The sequence below is a fragment of the Lemur catta genome, chromosome 12 (assembly GCF_020740605.2).
Source record: "Lemur catta isolate mLemCat1 chromosome 12, mLemCat1.pri, whole genome shotgun sequence".
NCBI classification, from domain to species: domain Eukaryota; kingdom Metazoa; phylum Chordata; class Mammalia; order Primates; family Lemuridae; genus Lemur; species Lemur catta.
The window spans coordinates 41,370,198-41,386,086 of record NC_059139.1 but is presented as its reverse complement, the minus strand read 5'-3'; the positions used below and the strand labels follow the sequence as shown (position 1 = coordinate 41,386,086).

At 36.1% G+C, this 15,889-nt stretch overlaps 1 protein-coding gene across 1 annotated transcript in view; it reads left to right on the top strand.

The window, feature by feature from the left end:
• ADAMTS6 (ADAM metallopeptidase with thrombospondin type 1 motif 6) overlaps positions 1-15,889 on the top strand; it is a 263,647-nt gene that overhangs the window by 1,404 nt on the left and 246,354 nt on the right. Inside the window, exons 2-3 of the mRNA XM_045566295.1 lie at positions 1,148-1,512; positions 13,065-13,233. Of these exons, the coding sequence (XP_045422251.1) occupies positions 1,148-1,512; positions 13,065-13,233 (534 nt within the window). The remainder of the gene's footprint in view (positions 1-1,147; positions 1,513-13,064; positions 13,234-15,889) is intronic.

Genomic DNA, 15,889 nt, shown 5'->3' with positions numbered 1-15,889 from the left:
CAAAAAGAAACCCTGTGCCCATTAGCAGTCACTCCCAAATTCCCTCCAAACTCTCTCTCACTCCCAGCTGTAGGTAATCTCTAAATCTCTGAACTTCTATCTCTAGAGATTTGCCTATTCTGGATATTTTATATAAATGAAATCATATGTGGTCTTTTGTGACTGGCTCCTTTTACTTAACATAATGTTTTAAATGTTAGATAATGAACTTTGATTATGAAGGCAGTTGTTATGAAGGCTCATTCATGTCATAGCTTGTATCAGTACTGCATTCCTTTTTATTGCAAAATATTCCATTGTGTGAACATAACACATATTAATTCATGAATTGATGGAAATCTGGGATTCCTTTAGGCCATTTTTTTTTTTTTTTTTAGAGACAGGGTCTCGCTTTGTCACCCAGGCTGGAGTGCAGTGGTATGATCATAGCTCACTGCAGCCTTGGACTCCTGGGCTCAAGCGATCCTCCTGCCTTGGCCTCCCAAAATGCTGGGATTACAGGCGTCAGCCATTGCGCCTGGCCGATTTTTGGCTATTTTTCATAATTATGGTAAGAACATTCACATAGAGCTTTTTATGTGGATGTGTGTTTTCATTTCTGTTGTATGTATAACTGAGAGTGGAATTACTGGATCATACCCCATGTTTAACATTTTGAGGACCTGTCAGATTATTTTTCAAAGTGGCTGCAGCATTTTGCATTCTCACTGATTGATTTTTTTAAAATAATAATTTCTGAAAGGCTATAAAGCTTCTCTTTTGGATAACTTTCAAAAACAGATTTTATCTGAGCTAAACTTTTTTCTTTTACATATGTGTGCTTTTCATTGTTTTTTATTTCAATGTAAAATTTTCATACTTCCTGTAGAATTTTAGTTCTTAGAATCCATGTTTTTAAAATTAAATTTTAAACAAAATTACTTTTGCAAGTAATTTTAAACTAATTGTGACTTAATTAATCTTTAGATTTTAAACTTTTACTCTTTCATTTTTATTTAATATAACATTTTTTGTACATACCTCACATATAATGATGCAGAGTTTTAACTGACATAGTTGTTTATATTGCTTCTTCTTTGTTCTGTTAAATTTTTTTTTCTTTCATGTCTTTTTTTTTTTCTGGATTCTCTGCCTTGTGATTACAAAGAGGAATTCCTGACTTATCTTGAACACTACCAGCTAACTATTCCAATAAGGGTTGATCAAAATGGAGCGTTTCTCAGCTTTACTGTGAAAAATGATAAACACTCAAGGAGAAGACGGAGTATGGACCCTATTGATCCACAGCAGGCAGTATCTAAGTTATTTTTTAAACTTTCAGCCTATGGCAAGCATTTTCATCTAAACTTGACTCTCAATACAGATTTTGTGTCCAAATATTTTACAGTAGAATATTGGGGTAAAGATGGACCCCAGTGGAAACATGATTTTTTAGACAACTGTCATTACACAGGATATTTGCAAGATCAACGTAGTACAACTAAAGTGGCTTTAAGCAACTGTGTTGGGTTGGTAAGTAGATGTTATACTTTTAAATTTCTGATGGGAAAATAAGTTCACAATGTAAATGTCTTTCCTCAGATTAAAAGATATATATGGGTGGTTTAATTAGGAAGTATTAGTCTGAGTATTTTTTGCTCTTTCTGCTGCTTTTGCTTCTGATCATCTTTTTCATAATGTTTGTATTGTCTTTTCAAAGAACAGCTTTCAGAACTATTATTAGTAGAGAAATGAATGAAACTTCAGGTTTCCTCTTAGACTTAAGTTTTTCTGTTCAAATAAGTATCTTTTATGAATAAACAAAACTCAGTCATTTGTGAAGAGTTTCATGGTGTGTTTGTATATATGTGTGTATTATGGCAGGAAACCACGACACTGATATTCTCTCGGGGTTTCTTTCTCTAAATACCTTTTTCTGATAGGTAAGATAGCTTAAAATTACTTATGACCTACTTATGCTTACAAGTTCTTGAAGCAAAATCTTTTATACTAATGTTTATGAAATAATTTTTCCATAAATTTATATGAAGATTGATAAATCTTTTTTACTGAAAAAGTTGGGTTCAGGAGTACAGGATTTATGTTAGGCATTTTTTTTGAGACACGGTCTCACTCTGTGGGCCCGGTACAGTGCAATGGCGTGATCATGGCTCACTGTAACCTCAAACTCCTGGGCTCAAGTGATCCTCCTGCCTCACCATCCTGAGTAGCTGAGACTATAGGCACATGCCACCATGCCTGGCTAATTTTTCTAATTTTTGTAGAGAAGGGTCTCGCTCTTACTCAGGCTGGTCTCAAACTCCTGACCTCAAGTGATCCTCCTGCCTCGGCCTCCCAGAGTGCTAAGATTACAGGTGTGAGCCAGCACGCCTGGCCTATGTTAGGCATTTGAGTCCATTCTAGTCTAATGGTAAACACACAGTTCAAAGTTTCATGTAATGATTGCAGAACAAAGCATATTCCCATACTTCCTCTTCAGCATTTACTTTGTTCAGGCTAATGTAGATATTCCATTAAAGCTTTATCTGGAGCCAGGAGTGGTGGCTCACACCTGTAATCCTGGCGCTCTGGGAGGCCGAGGCTGGAGGATCTTTTGAGCTCAGGAGTTCGAGACTAGCCTGAGCAAGAGCAAGGCACCGTCTCTACTAAAAATAGAAAGAAATTAACTAGGCAACTAAAAATATATAGAAAAAGTTAGCTGGGCGTGGTGGCGCATGCCTATAGTCCCAGCTACTTGGAAGGCTGAAGCAGAAGGATTGCTTAAGCCCAGGAGTTTCAGGTTGCTGTGAGCTAGGCTGACGCCACGGCACTCTAGCCCGGACAACAGAATGAGACTCTGTCTCCAAAAAAAAAGAAAAAAAGAAAAAGGCTTTATCTGGATAAAAGGGAATATTTTGATGTCCAAGTCGTATTTTCAGAAAATGTTCTTCTTCCTTATTGCAATATGCCCATACTCTTATTTATACTTCAATATGAAATAACTACATAACCAGAGTTGGGTTTAAATAAGTTTTAAATTGGAAGGAACTATCAAGAACTATACGATGGGGAAAAATTTTCACTATAGCTGTATGTAACAATTTGCCCAGATTGTCCATTTCCCGTAACTGTTACTTAAAATAAACCAAAATAATTAGACTTTCAGTTTTAGGTTTAATTCCTATAAGTAGTCATATTGAGTACATTTATTGTTAGTTTCTCTGTAAGCAGTGTTATGACTTTATATAAAAAGCAGATTTACCTTTTTGAATAAAATTATCCAAAATAAATGTGTTCTAAAATTTCTCATATGTTAAAATGACATGCTGTTAATTGTCACGGAAAAATACTTTTTCTAGTTGTTGACTTTTCTTAGCCTTTACATTTAGCATTAACATTAATTGTGACATTGCTGGTTTTAACCGGGTGATGAAATGAGGAAATTTGATATTTAGAAAAAAACAAAACAAAACAAATTCTGTTGTAGGATCTGAGGCAAGAGGGGTGATTGTAGATAAAAAGATGAGTTAGAACATGTAGGAGACAATGAAGGCCTATACAAAGACTATGGCATTGGGAATGGAGACGATAAAATGAATATGAACCACATTTTGGTGAGAAAATTTAGAGGATTTGTGTCCTATTAATCTTTTCTTCCTTGGCATATAACAAGACACGTAGTAAATAGTTGGTATTTAATAATATTTTTAAAAACTGAAATAGAATTCAGCTGGGTGTTGGATGAGGAGAAAAAGTATAATAATTGAAGATGGCTGAGATTTCTCGTTTGGATGAAGGTGTGTATGAATGTTACTTGTTGAGAAAGAATGCCAGAGGAGTGTTGGATTGGAGAGGAAGATGATACAGTAAGTGAGAAGAATTGAAGAAATAAAGGTTAGAGATGCCTAGTGGCGTTTGGGAAATATAGCTGTGAAATTTAGAAAAAATTCAATTATGGAAACAAGTAACTTGAGGGTCATTAACATAGGTCACTGTTTATGAAATTGTGAAACATGCTGTTTGATGAGTCAAAAATGAGAATAAGGTTGAAAATGAAGGAGGAGGCAGAGCATCACCCATCTATTCTTTGTCCTCATTGAGACTGTCTCTTCTCTTTCCTTCTGTTAATACCTTTCTGTTTGACTTTGCTTCTTACTGAAACTGCGTGGTCCATGTTATTAATAACCAGGTTTCATTACTTGGTAAGATGTGGTCTGCCAGGTTTGTCCACTGAAGTTACTATTTTTCCCTTGGCAATTAATAAGGAATTTGTGAGCAGATATTTTGAGACTGTAAATACCCTGTTCCTTATCACATTTTTACACACTAGTTTTAGTAACTGTTACCATCATTCTTAAGTATCATTTTGCACTTTTAATAAAATGGAATATGTAAGCAAGTTTCTTAAAATCCCACTTTTCAAAGGCTACTACTTTTAATTAATTGTTTTTAATTGTTCTATATATATTAGTTTTCAATTCAGAGATCACAAGTATTTTCTAATCATATTTCCTCACCCATAGTTTCAGTGTCACAACCCTTGCACCATTGAAGGGACAAAGTTCCTAACATTGTAGCCTACCAGTTCCAAATAATGTCACATTTCAGTTTGCTTTAAATTTCAACCATGGTGTTTTTATCCAGGTTTTTGTGTGTGTTTGTGTGTGGAGTTTCTAATTAATTTTAATTTTTTATATTGAAAAAATATATTATTTCTTTATTAAGTGACCAATATTACCCAGATCTTTAGTCGTTATATCTATTGCTTTGAATACATTCCATTCTTTTTTTGGAGGCATTTTGCATGGAACTTACCAGTTAATTAATTTCGTAAGCTACTGCACATCTCTGATTTTGTGATTTCTTCTTTCCTAGTTTAGTTTCACGTCTTCCTCTTTCTGAGTTTATATCCTGATTTTGCTGGAGAACATCTTCAAATAATTACCTCATATAGGTGCCTGAGAAGTAAAATTTCTGAGTCTTTGCCTATTTGAAAGTGACTTTATGTTGCTTTTATGTCATGTATGGTTAATAATTAAGCTGAATGTGAGATTCTAGCTTCAAAAATAATTTTCTTTGAGAACCATGGATGGCGGAATTGAGAAAGAGTATATGTGGCATCAAATTTATCTATATGGTTTTGTGTCTTTAAAAAAGGAAAAAGATATAAAGTTCTAAAAAATTATCATTGATTCATTTTAAGTGGCAAGTAGAAGTCTGCTGTTCATCTGATTTTTGTCCTTTTATTATTTAAAAAATTTTTCCTCAATGAAAGTATGTTCTTCTCTTTATCCTTCTTGTTTCAGGAATTTTATAATGTGGCTAGGTATGGGTATTCTTCCCTTCTCCCTGGTTGGTTTTTCTTTTCATTTCTTATTTCTTTTATTGCCTGCAGAAGTTTCTCCTGTGGAATTTTTTTCCTTTCCCCATTCCCCCTTCCCTTCCCTTCCCTTCCCTTCCCTATTCCTTCCTTCCTTCCTCTCTTTCTTTTTCTTTCTTTCTTTCTCTCTCTCTCTCCCCCCCTTTCTTTCCCTCCCTTCTTTCGTTCATTCTTTCTCTCTTTCTCTCTCTCTTTTTCTCCCTGCTTGGCTTTTCATGGGTGCTTTTAATTTAAAGACCTTCCTTAAGCTTAGAGAAATTAAAATTATTTCCTTAATAATTTTATTTCCTTATTTTTTTTCTTCCATCTGATTTCTCTTTCTGGAATTGGTTTTCTGCTTCTCTCTATCTTTTTCTCTTTTTCCGTTATCTTCTTTTTTTTCTAAGTTCTATGAGATTTTCCCCATTTTGCCTTCTTTTCCTTCATTTGATTTAAAAATTATAGCAGTCATATTTCTTTTCCTTACATTCTGTTCTTATTTCATGAAAAATAATTTTCTTCAATCCCTCTGAAGAAACCAAAGACCATACAACTACTTAAAAGCCCAGTGATCCCATGAAACTTTCTCTTTATTTATTTATGTCCACAGCTGCCTTTCTCCCTTTTTCATTATTCATTCTTTCTTTCACTAAATACTTGTAAGTACTTTCCATTACTCTTGTAGGTGCTAGGAGCAAAACAGAAAACAAAACAAAAATCCCTGTTATCACATAGCTTGTATTGTAGTGGAGTAGACACACAATAAGATAAACAAATAAAAATCATAACATGTTGGATAGTGATAAGTGCTAAGGAGGAAAAAATATTGAGCAAAGACTTTAAGGGAAAGGAGGAAGAAAATGCTGGCATCTGAGGACTAAGATTTTCAGGTAGAAATTTCCAATTATAAAGATATGATCTAAGAGTATTTGAGGACCAACAAGGAGGCCACTGTGGCTACAGATAAGTAAAAGAAGAAGAGTAATGGAAGTTGAGGTCAGAAGGGAACTGGGGACCAGATGTAATGTTACAGAGCTGTGGTCCTGAACCCCTGGGCTGCAGACCAGACAGGTACTTGTCTGTGGCCTATTGGGACATGGGCCGCACAGCAGGAGGCTGAGAAAGGGAAACTTCATCTGTATTTACAGCCGCTCCCCATCAATCGCATCACTGCATAAGCTCTGCCTCCTGTCAGATCAGTGGGGGCATTAGATTCTCATAGGATTGCGAGCCCTACTGTAAGCTGTGCGTGCAAGGGATCTAGGTTGCCCAATCCTTATGAGAATCTAATACCTGATGATCTGAGGTGGAGCTGAGGCAGTGATGTTAGCGCTGGAGAGAGGCTGCAAATACAGATTGTCATTAGCAAAGACGTTTGACTGCACAGTAAATGTAATATGCTTGAATCATCCTGAAACCATCCCCACCTCTCCCCATCCCAGTCTGTGGAAAAATTGTCTTCCGTGAAACCGATCCCTGCTGCCAAAAAGGTTGGGGACCTCTGTTATGGAGATCAAGGTATAAAATCAGTGATAATTCTAAGCTTTAGCCCTGAGTAACTAGCAGAATCTGGCAGATATCAACTGAGTTGAAGAAGACTCAAGAATTAAGTAAGATGGAAATCTGTTTGGAGAAGTAGGTTGGGGGGTGTATATCATGAGTTCAGTTGGACATATTAAACTTGAAATGTTGTATAGGACATTAGATATGCATGTCTGGAGTCAGAAGAGAGATAAGAATTACAGAGTTATAAGTTTGGGAGTCATCAATATGTAGATGACATTTAAAGCCAGGAGATGGTATGAAATTGCTTTGAAGGGAGCACAGATAGAATAGAGATGAGGTCTAAGGACTGAGCCTTTGAGCATTCCAAGAGGTCAAGGAGGTCAGAGAGAGGTAGAGGAATAAAAAAAGAAGAAAGTAGTAAGAAAGGCGAAGGCAAACATCTCAGAAGGCAAGAGAAGGAAGTATTTCAAGAGGAAAATGCTGCTGATGAGTCGAAATAAGGACTGAAACTGATCATTGAATTTTATCAATGAGGAGGTTATTGGAGACCTTGACAAAAGCCATTTTGGTGAAGTCCCGGTGGGGTTTGTAGGAGAGGCAAAGACCTGATTGGAGTAGGTTTAAGAGGGAGTGGGAGAAGAGAAAAGATGTATAGACAGTTATTTCAAGGACTTTTGGAAAAGCGAGAAGTCAATAGCTGCAGGGAGATGTGGAGTCAGAGGAGGTTTTAGGTGTTTTTACTTTTGCTTTGTTTGATAAAGATGGGAATGATTATGTAGAGACGGGAAATTGCTTGAGTGAAGTCATTGGTAGGTGAGAAAGGATGGAATCATCTGCACAAACGGAATAATTATCCTTAGCTAGAATAGATAATTCATCCATAGTAATAGGAAAAAATAGGTTATATGGACATAAGATGAAGGTGGGTGAGTATTTATGGTTTTAGGAGTTTGTAGGAGATTGTACAATTTTGTCATTTGGAAGGGAATAAAGAAGGAGGAGTTTTAGAGGATTAGGAAGAGAGGAGACAACATGAGCTATTTCTCCAGGAGAATGGGATATTGAATGAACTAGAGAAATATAGTATAATTTCTTTGAAGCTAAATTAAGGGTGCAGTTGAAATTAGTGATGATGAATTTAAAGTGAGACGGAGACAAGTCAGCATGTTGATGTATTTTTCTCTGGCTATAGTGCAGCTGCAAAGGTGCAGGGCCCAACAAAGTTGAATTTAATCAGGGCTATGGTTTAGCCATCTGAAGTCAACGAAGTGAGAAAGGGGCAAAGGAATTGAAGGGGGCATTGAAGCTGGGTTAGGGAAGTTAAGGACATGAGGTGGGTAAAGGACAATCAAAGGTTGATAGAAGAATCCATGGATTGTGGGGCCCAGTGGGGGTAAAAGACTGTCTCTTGGAGTTGGGATATAGAGGAACAGTGCTGGAAAGATAAAAGATTGGGATACTTGAAATCAAGATTATGGAAGGTTCCAGGTACTGATAATGCCAAACTCTAGGATTGGACCGTGACCATGAGTGTCATAAGGTGAAGGACAAGATACGTGAAGGACACGAAGTCAAGGAATTGAGAAGGCAGGGATTGAAGGGACTCTCTATGCCAGTAGTTTTTAACCTAGATCCATGAATGGAATTCAGGGGGTTTGTGAACTAGAATGGGAAAAAATACTACATCTTTATGTTTACTAATTCTTGACTGAAATTTAACATTTCCTTCAATTATAAATACAGGTAACAAACCAATATGGTAATAGCAGTACCTATGACTTTGTCCCCAATAGAAACCACAGATACTTTCATATCATATTACAGTTTTTGAGTGTTTGTTTATTTTTAACATACCAAATTTGTCTGGATATTTCATTGTTTTTTTAAATATTATTTTTATTCATCACTATTTTGAAATTATGGTAGTTATTAGAGGTGTTGAAGATTTCTTTTAAGAGATGGGATCTCATTCTGTCACCCAGGCTGGATGGAATTTAGTGGCATGTTCATAGGTCACTGCAACCTCCAACTCCTTGGCTTAAGCAATCCTCCTGCCTCAGTTCCAGAGTAGCTGGGACTGTAGGTGCGCACCACCAAGCCCAGTTAATTTTAAAGTTTTTTTGTAGAGATAGATCTTGCTATGTTGCCCTCAAACCTCTGGGCTCAAGTGATCCTCCCACCTCGGCCTCCCAAAGTACGGGGATTACAGATGTGAGCCATTGCACCTGGCCTTGAAGATCTTGCAAAAAGTCTTACTATATTTAAAGAATATTTTTATAACTGTATTTCACTATAATTGGTTTTACTTATAATGCTACATATTTTTTCTGCATTTAAAATATTTTGAGAAGCGGTCCATAGGTTTCACTTCTAGACTTCCAAAGGGATTGATCAATAAGAAGATATTGAAATCAATGGAATGGTATGCAGAGAGTGACAGTGATCTAGAAGCTAATATCTCTAAGGAGTGAAGGGGAATGACTTGGAAGGAAAAAGAAAAAAAAATAGATTATATGGATATGGGGAGAAGATTGTGGCATGAGGTTCAAAGCTGGTATTTTGTTTTTTTGAGGAGGAAGAGAGAATTGTTTAGAAATGACAGTGAGTTGCAAGAATACTTACTCAACCTCTGGGTCCAATGGGAGGCATATAGAAGAGAAAGCAGCCACTATTTCCAGAGAACTACAGGGAGGAGTGTCATTGAGGGAGATTCAGGTTTTTTTTTAGAGCAAGATGAAGTGAATGTTCACAGGTGAAGCTGGAGGAGATGTTGTTGATAATTGACGTTGACTTTGTTTGACTTCTAGAGGGCACAGTAGAAATGTTTTAAATGGTGGGGAGAGGTAGGAGACGGGATCAGAAAACATGATGTACTTATGTAAACGTATGGGGATTAGAGTTTTGGAAATGAGGCTTGGGCTTTTAGGAATTGATGTGGCAGAGAAAGAGGGGGCATGACAAGAGGGGTAAAGGTGAATGAAGATGCTAAGGGAAGTAAGAGCAGAGCTCTTACCAGGTGTGCGCATATTGCTGGGACACGCACTAAACTCAGATCCTCCATCATCTGATTTTTAGCCCCTTTCTGGTCTCATATTCATTCTCCCATTCCCTCCCTTCAGTCATTGTAACTCCTGGCTGTTTCTCAAATACTGTTAATACAAGCACACTCCTACCTCATTGCCTTTGCCTTTGCATTTGCTGCTCCCACTATCTGGTTTGCTCTTTCCCACACTGTTTGTTTGGCTTGTTCAGTTTGTTCAGGTTTCTCTTCAAATATCACCTTATTAAACAGGATGTTCCTAACCATTCAAAATAGTTGGTTTAATTCCCTCACTTCTGATTACTCTCTGTCCTTTTCTGGTGCTTTTTTTTTTTATGTTAACATTTATCACTACCTGATCAATCATTTATTTATCTAATTAATTAATTATTTTCTAACTCCTCCGGCCAGAATGTTAGCACCATGATAGAGCTGGAATTTTGGTTCACTATTGTATTCCTACTACCTAGTATGATATTGCCATGTGATAGGTAGGTACTCAGCATATTTGGTGAAGTGAATAAATAAAAGTCAGAAACAGCACTTAGAGGATAAGAGAATTACAGAATAGTGGTTAAGAGTCCAGGTTCCAAAGTCAGTCAAATGAGTTTGTTATTTAACTTTGCTCCATCTCAGTTTTTCATCTACAAAGTGGAGCTGATAGTGTACTTACTTCAAAGAGCTATTAAGATTAAATGAGATAATGTGTGTAAACATTTTACAGAATACCTAACACATAAAAATCTCTGGATTGCCCTTCCATAGTCTTTCTATTGAAATTAGAGATTTTGTTTACTTATCAGGCTTTTGACTCCATTTTTCTCCAGCAACCCAAGTTTCTTGTCTGGGACCTTTCAACTTTCTTGTGTTCACAGACCAGCATAACTTTAGAGCCCTGGCCTTTCTGGGCAGTACCTAGACTCTGCTTTCTACAGTCCCTCTTATCAAAACTTACACTTGTCCCCTTTCTGTAGGAACTGTGCTCAGTTTTCTAGTACATTGTTAATCTACCTGGTAAAGTAATTCATGCTCAGGTATTAGATTCTGTTAATGGCATATTATTTTATTTCTGCTAGTATTTGCATTTAATATGGGGGCTGTTATCCTTAAACTAAGACAAACAATGGTGAAAATAATGTGAAGTGACTAAGTGCTGCTTTTTTTTTTTTTTGCATTCCTCAGCTCATTTCAAGTAGGTGACTGCCAACTTCATCTATAAATTAGAGCAGCTCTGATTATTCCTTATTGTTCCTTGCAAGCATGAGGTACTTAACATGAATTTCCCTAAACAGAATCATAGAGACTTAGAATTCTAAGGGAGTTTAGAGATTATCTAGACCAGAGATTTTCAACTTTTTTCTTTTTAAAGCAGCAAAACCCTTCTCTTAAATGAAATGTTATGTGGAAACTTAATATATAGATTAATAAAAGCACAGCTGATTCCTAAGCCCAGAAATCCAAGCCATGTAGGTCTCCCTTTGTTGTCTGGGGCAATCCCTTGAGGGCACTTTCATGGAACCCTTAGGGCTCCCCAGAGTGCTGTTTTAAAAACCACTAATTTAGAACAACCCTTTCATTTTTCCAGCTGAGGAAATACGTCCAGAGAGTTTATGTTTTATCCGGTGTTACAGGATAAATTAGTTGGCTTAAGAGCAGTCCTCACATGTGCTATACTTAGGAAAACACTGTTAGACAAGGGTGGAAGTTCTTATTTCTGATGTAGATAACTTTTACCATCTCATTTCTTTTCATCAGCAGACTTTTGTTTGTACCTATTACATACAGGACACTTTCTATGGCTATAACTGATACTAAGAAGTACCTTTGCCTTAAGGAAGCAAATAGTCTAGTTGGGAAGATAAAACATGAAATTGAAAAGTTATTCCAAATTTAAATAAGACCTCAAGACTTGACATGTAACAAAACAGTATGGATTTATTTATTTATTTATTAATAGAGACGGTCTTTCTCTGTCACTCAGGCTGGAGTGCAGTGGCCCTGTCATAGCTCACTGCGGCCTCGAACTCCTGAGTCCAGGGATCCTCCCGCCTCAGCCTCTTGAGCAGGTGGAACTGCAGGCATGTGGGCCACCATGCCCAGCTAATTTTTCTAAAAAAATTTTTTGTAGAGATGGGATCTTGCTATGTTGCCTAGGCTGGTCCTAAACTCCTGGCCTCAGGTGATCTTTCTACCTCAGTCTCCCAAAGTGTTGGGATTATAGGCATGAGCCAGAGTGCCTGGCCACAAAACAGTGTAACAGTGTAGAATGAATTGAAAATGCTACAGTAGTAAGTGCTATTGGAGCCCAGAGGAGGGTGAAACTACTCCATTTGACTATAGGTTTTAAAGAGGAAGCATGATTGAGCTGAGTAGGACTTGGCTAAGTAAACAGGTATGAGGCAATATAATACTGTGAATAAGAGCAGAGCCTTGATTGAATTCTAGCACCTTCACTTACCTCTTAACCTCTGAGCCTGTGACTTCATCTGCAAAGGGGATGTATGAAGTGTATTTTAATTGAGGACATAATGATTAGTATAATATAAACCTCAAAATGTCAGTGGTTTATCACAATAGAAGTTCATTTCTCCTTTATATCAGTGTCTGTTCTGTGTCAGACAGCTTTGTAAGAGGTCACTCAGAGACACAGGTTCTTTCTTTTTTGGCTTCCACCTCCCCTAGGTCTTTGGAGTTCTCTCCATTGAGTTGGCAGAGGAGAAAGAGAGTGGAAAATTCTACTGAGGAGATATTCAGGAGCTCAGCGGAAAGTGGTGTATAACCCTCTGCCCATTTTATTGGCCAAAACTCAATCACAAAGCTATAACTAAACACAGAGGACGTAGTTAAGTTATGTGCACAATTTGGAAAGGAGATAAGTTTTACTGTTCACATAAAGGTCTCTGCTACCTCACAGAGTTATTGGAAAGATGGGAGGAAATCATGTATGTGACTTGTTTAGTATAATACATAGCATGAAGAGGTATGTAAATGTCCTTTCTAAAGGGTAGGGAAATTTATGTAATATTTTACCAAGTACAGATAATTCACTACATTTTTTATTAACATATGTTTTAACCTCCTCTTAGGAGAGGTGTCAATTTATTTTTGACTCTTGATAGTAATGATGGTTAATATTTAAAATGATTCTTCTTAGTAAGTTTTTTGTTTCTTTTTTTTTAGCATGGTGTTATTGCTACAGAAGATGAAGAATATTTTATTGAACCTTTAAAGAATACTACAGAGGATTCCAAGCATTTTAGTTATGAAAATGGACATCCCCATGTTATTTACAAAAAATCTGCCCTTCAACAACGGCACCTATATGATCATTCTCATTGTGGGGTTTCAGGTAAGTGAGTGTGTAGCTTTTAGAAAGCGTATTGTATTGTATTGCTACTTTCTTTTTTTTCTGACAAATGTAGTAAGGTTGATAATAAAAGTAAATAGGAATTTTAGCAATTAGAATTATAATATCAAAAGTCTTTTTTAAAAATGTCACTTACCAATAATTTTATGTCCATTTGGAAGCTCTTTGAGAAATCTTTATGTATTAGTTTGTGTAAAATTTTATTTTTTTGATTGAAGGGAAAAAAATAACCACCTTATTTTAGCCAGGTGAAAGTTACAGCTTTCATGCACAGCTTTTCCATACTACTCTGTGCTGTTTGGTTAGCCTGATATTTTCGTGCTAGGAGTAGAAATATAGACACTTGAATAAGACTTGAGTCTTAAGGTAGTATTCAAAGATAATATTAGCACTGAGTTAGCAGGATACTGTTCAAATACATGGTAGAGACAACAAACCTAGACTTTAGTGTTCAGGGAAAGCTTCAGGGATGAAGTGACTTCAAAGCTGAGGCCTGAGGGAAAAGTAAGGTAGCTGGGCAAAAGTGGAGGGAGCAGTAGTTAGTGTTCCACACAGAGGAAACAGCATTTACAGAGCTCCTGAACCAAAAGAGAGAATGTCATTTTCCAGAAATTAAGAGTCCATGTAACTGGATATTAGAATGTGGGTTGGAGAGATAGAGGTTCATAGTGGTTGGGGGAGTGATTGTGAGAGATAAAACTGTTAAGATAAGTGGCCAAATTATGAAGGGCTTGTAAAACACATTAAAGAGTCTGTTTATTCTAAATGCACTGGAAACCCATTGAAAGGTTTTAAGCAGACAGAATAGCATAACCAGATTTGTGTTTTAGAAAGACTACTCTGGCAGCCGTATGGAGACTGAATTAGGGAAGAGCAAGCCTGGAGGTAGGGAGTGAGGAGGATGTTAGTCTAGAGAAGTAGTGGATATAGCATAGCATAGTGGAAAGAACATGGGCTTTGGTGTCACTTTGGACAAATTACCTAAACTCTCTAAGTTCTCATCTCAGCACACCATATTTACTCAGTCAAATTGTAGCTGTCATTATTGTTAGGATGACTATTTCTAGTACAGTATTTAAAGAGATATTATATTTAAAAACTTTTTAAAGAAAGATTTGTTTTATTTAGTTCCCATAGCTAGAACCAGGGGCTAAATGTTTCAGAGGGAGATTTCAGCTTAATGCAAAGAAGAATTCACCAATTAGATTTAGTAAAAAATGGAATGAATTGCCTTGTGAATTAGTGAATGAAATGCATCATCCTTCTGTTTCTTCTACATATCCTTCATGGGCTCATTTTCTTCTTCCTCAAGTGTTGAGTGTTCTTTGGAATTCTTTCCTCAACTGACTGTTCTCATTCTGCATATTTTTCTTCTTGAGTGATCTCTCAGGCCTTTAATTACTCTTGTTGGTCAAGAATAGCTGATACTAGAAAAAGGCTACTTCAAGTCGATCTACTTAAAACACGAAATAAAATTCCATAGTAAATAATGAAAAAAACAAAAGTTTGGTATTGGTAATGAAACTAAACTTATGGAAATAAGTTTATTTTATCTTATATTCAACAACATTTGAACTATATGTACAACTATGTATAATGTACATTCCTTAAAAACTAGGATTCAAATATTTAGTTGTTTATTATTTACTTTAGATCCTCATTACCTCTTGACTAGATCACTGTACTGGCTTTCTAATTGGTCTTCCTGTCTCCAGGTTCATCTCCCTGTCTTCAGTCAAATCTGTCTCCTTCACCGACTTCCTCTTGGTGGGAATATAGTGATAGTTCCCTAAGTTCTGGGGAAATGTTACTAGACATTTGAAAAAAAGCATTTTGTGGTTGGTAAATTTGGGAAATGTCTGACTAAGAACTTAATTATAACACTATTTCAACAATATAGGTCAAGTGAGAGGTGTGAATTTATAGGCATACATTGCCAGATAGCCTGTTCTCAGAACTTCAGTCTTATGTCAAAATATAAGATATGAAAACCCGTTTGAAACTGGATATATTTATCTTATATTCAGGTATGAATTTCCCATTCTAATTGGATTCAAACTATGATTTTTAAAAAATTTTATGGAAGTAATAAATACTCTTTTTAGAAAATTTAGAAAATACTAGAAAAAACAAAAGTGAAAATCACTCTTACTCTAACACCCAGAGACAACTTAATATTCTTCCAGTCCATTAATATAGACATTATTATACCTGCATTATCTACTTAAACATTTATTAAGTAAATATTCATCTAGTACCCATATGCAAAGCTATTCTGGGTGCTGGGGATACAGCCATAAATAAAGCAGAAAAGGTCCCTACTCTCATGGAGCTTGTATTCTAGTAAGAAAAGACAGACAGTAACTAAATAAGCATACAAATAAATACATGGCCAACTGTCAATAGTAATAAGTGCTATGAATGAAAAATAAAGCAGATCAATGAAATAATTACAAATGGCTGTATATATTCAAACATTTTGATAGTGATCCAAAAGTTAAAATCTTATTTCAGATGGCAATGAGATCCATGTATTGAATTTTGGGGAAAAGTTATCATGTTTTATATACTTATAGAACAATGTTTTCTTTACCATCTGTACTCTAATCAAAGTTAAATTGATTGGTCAGAGCATATT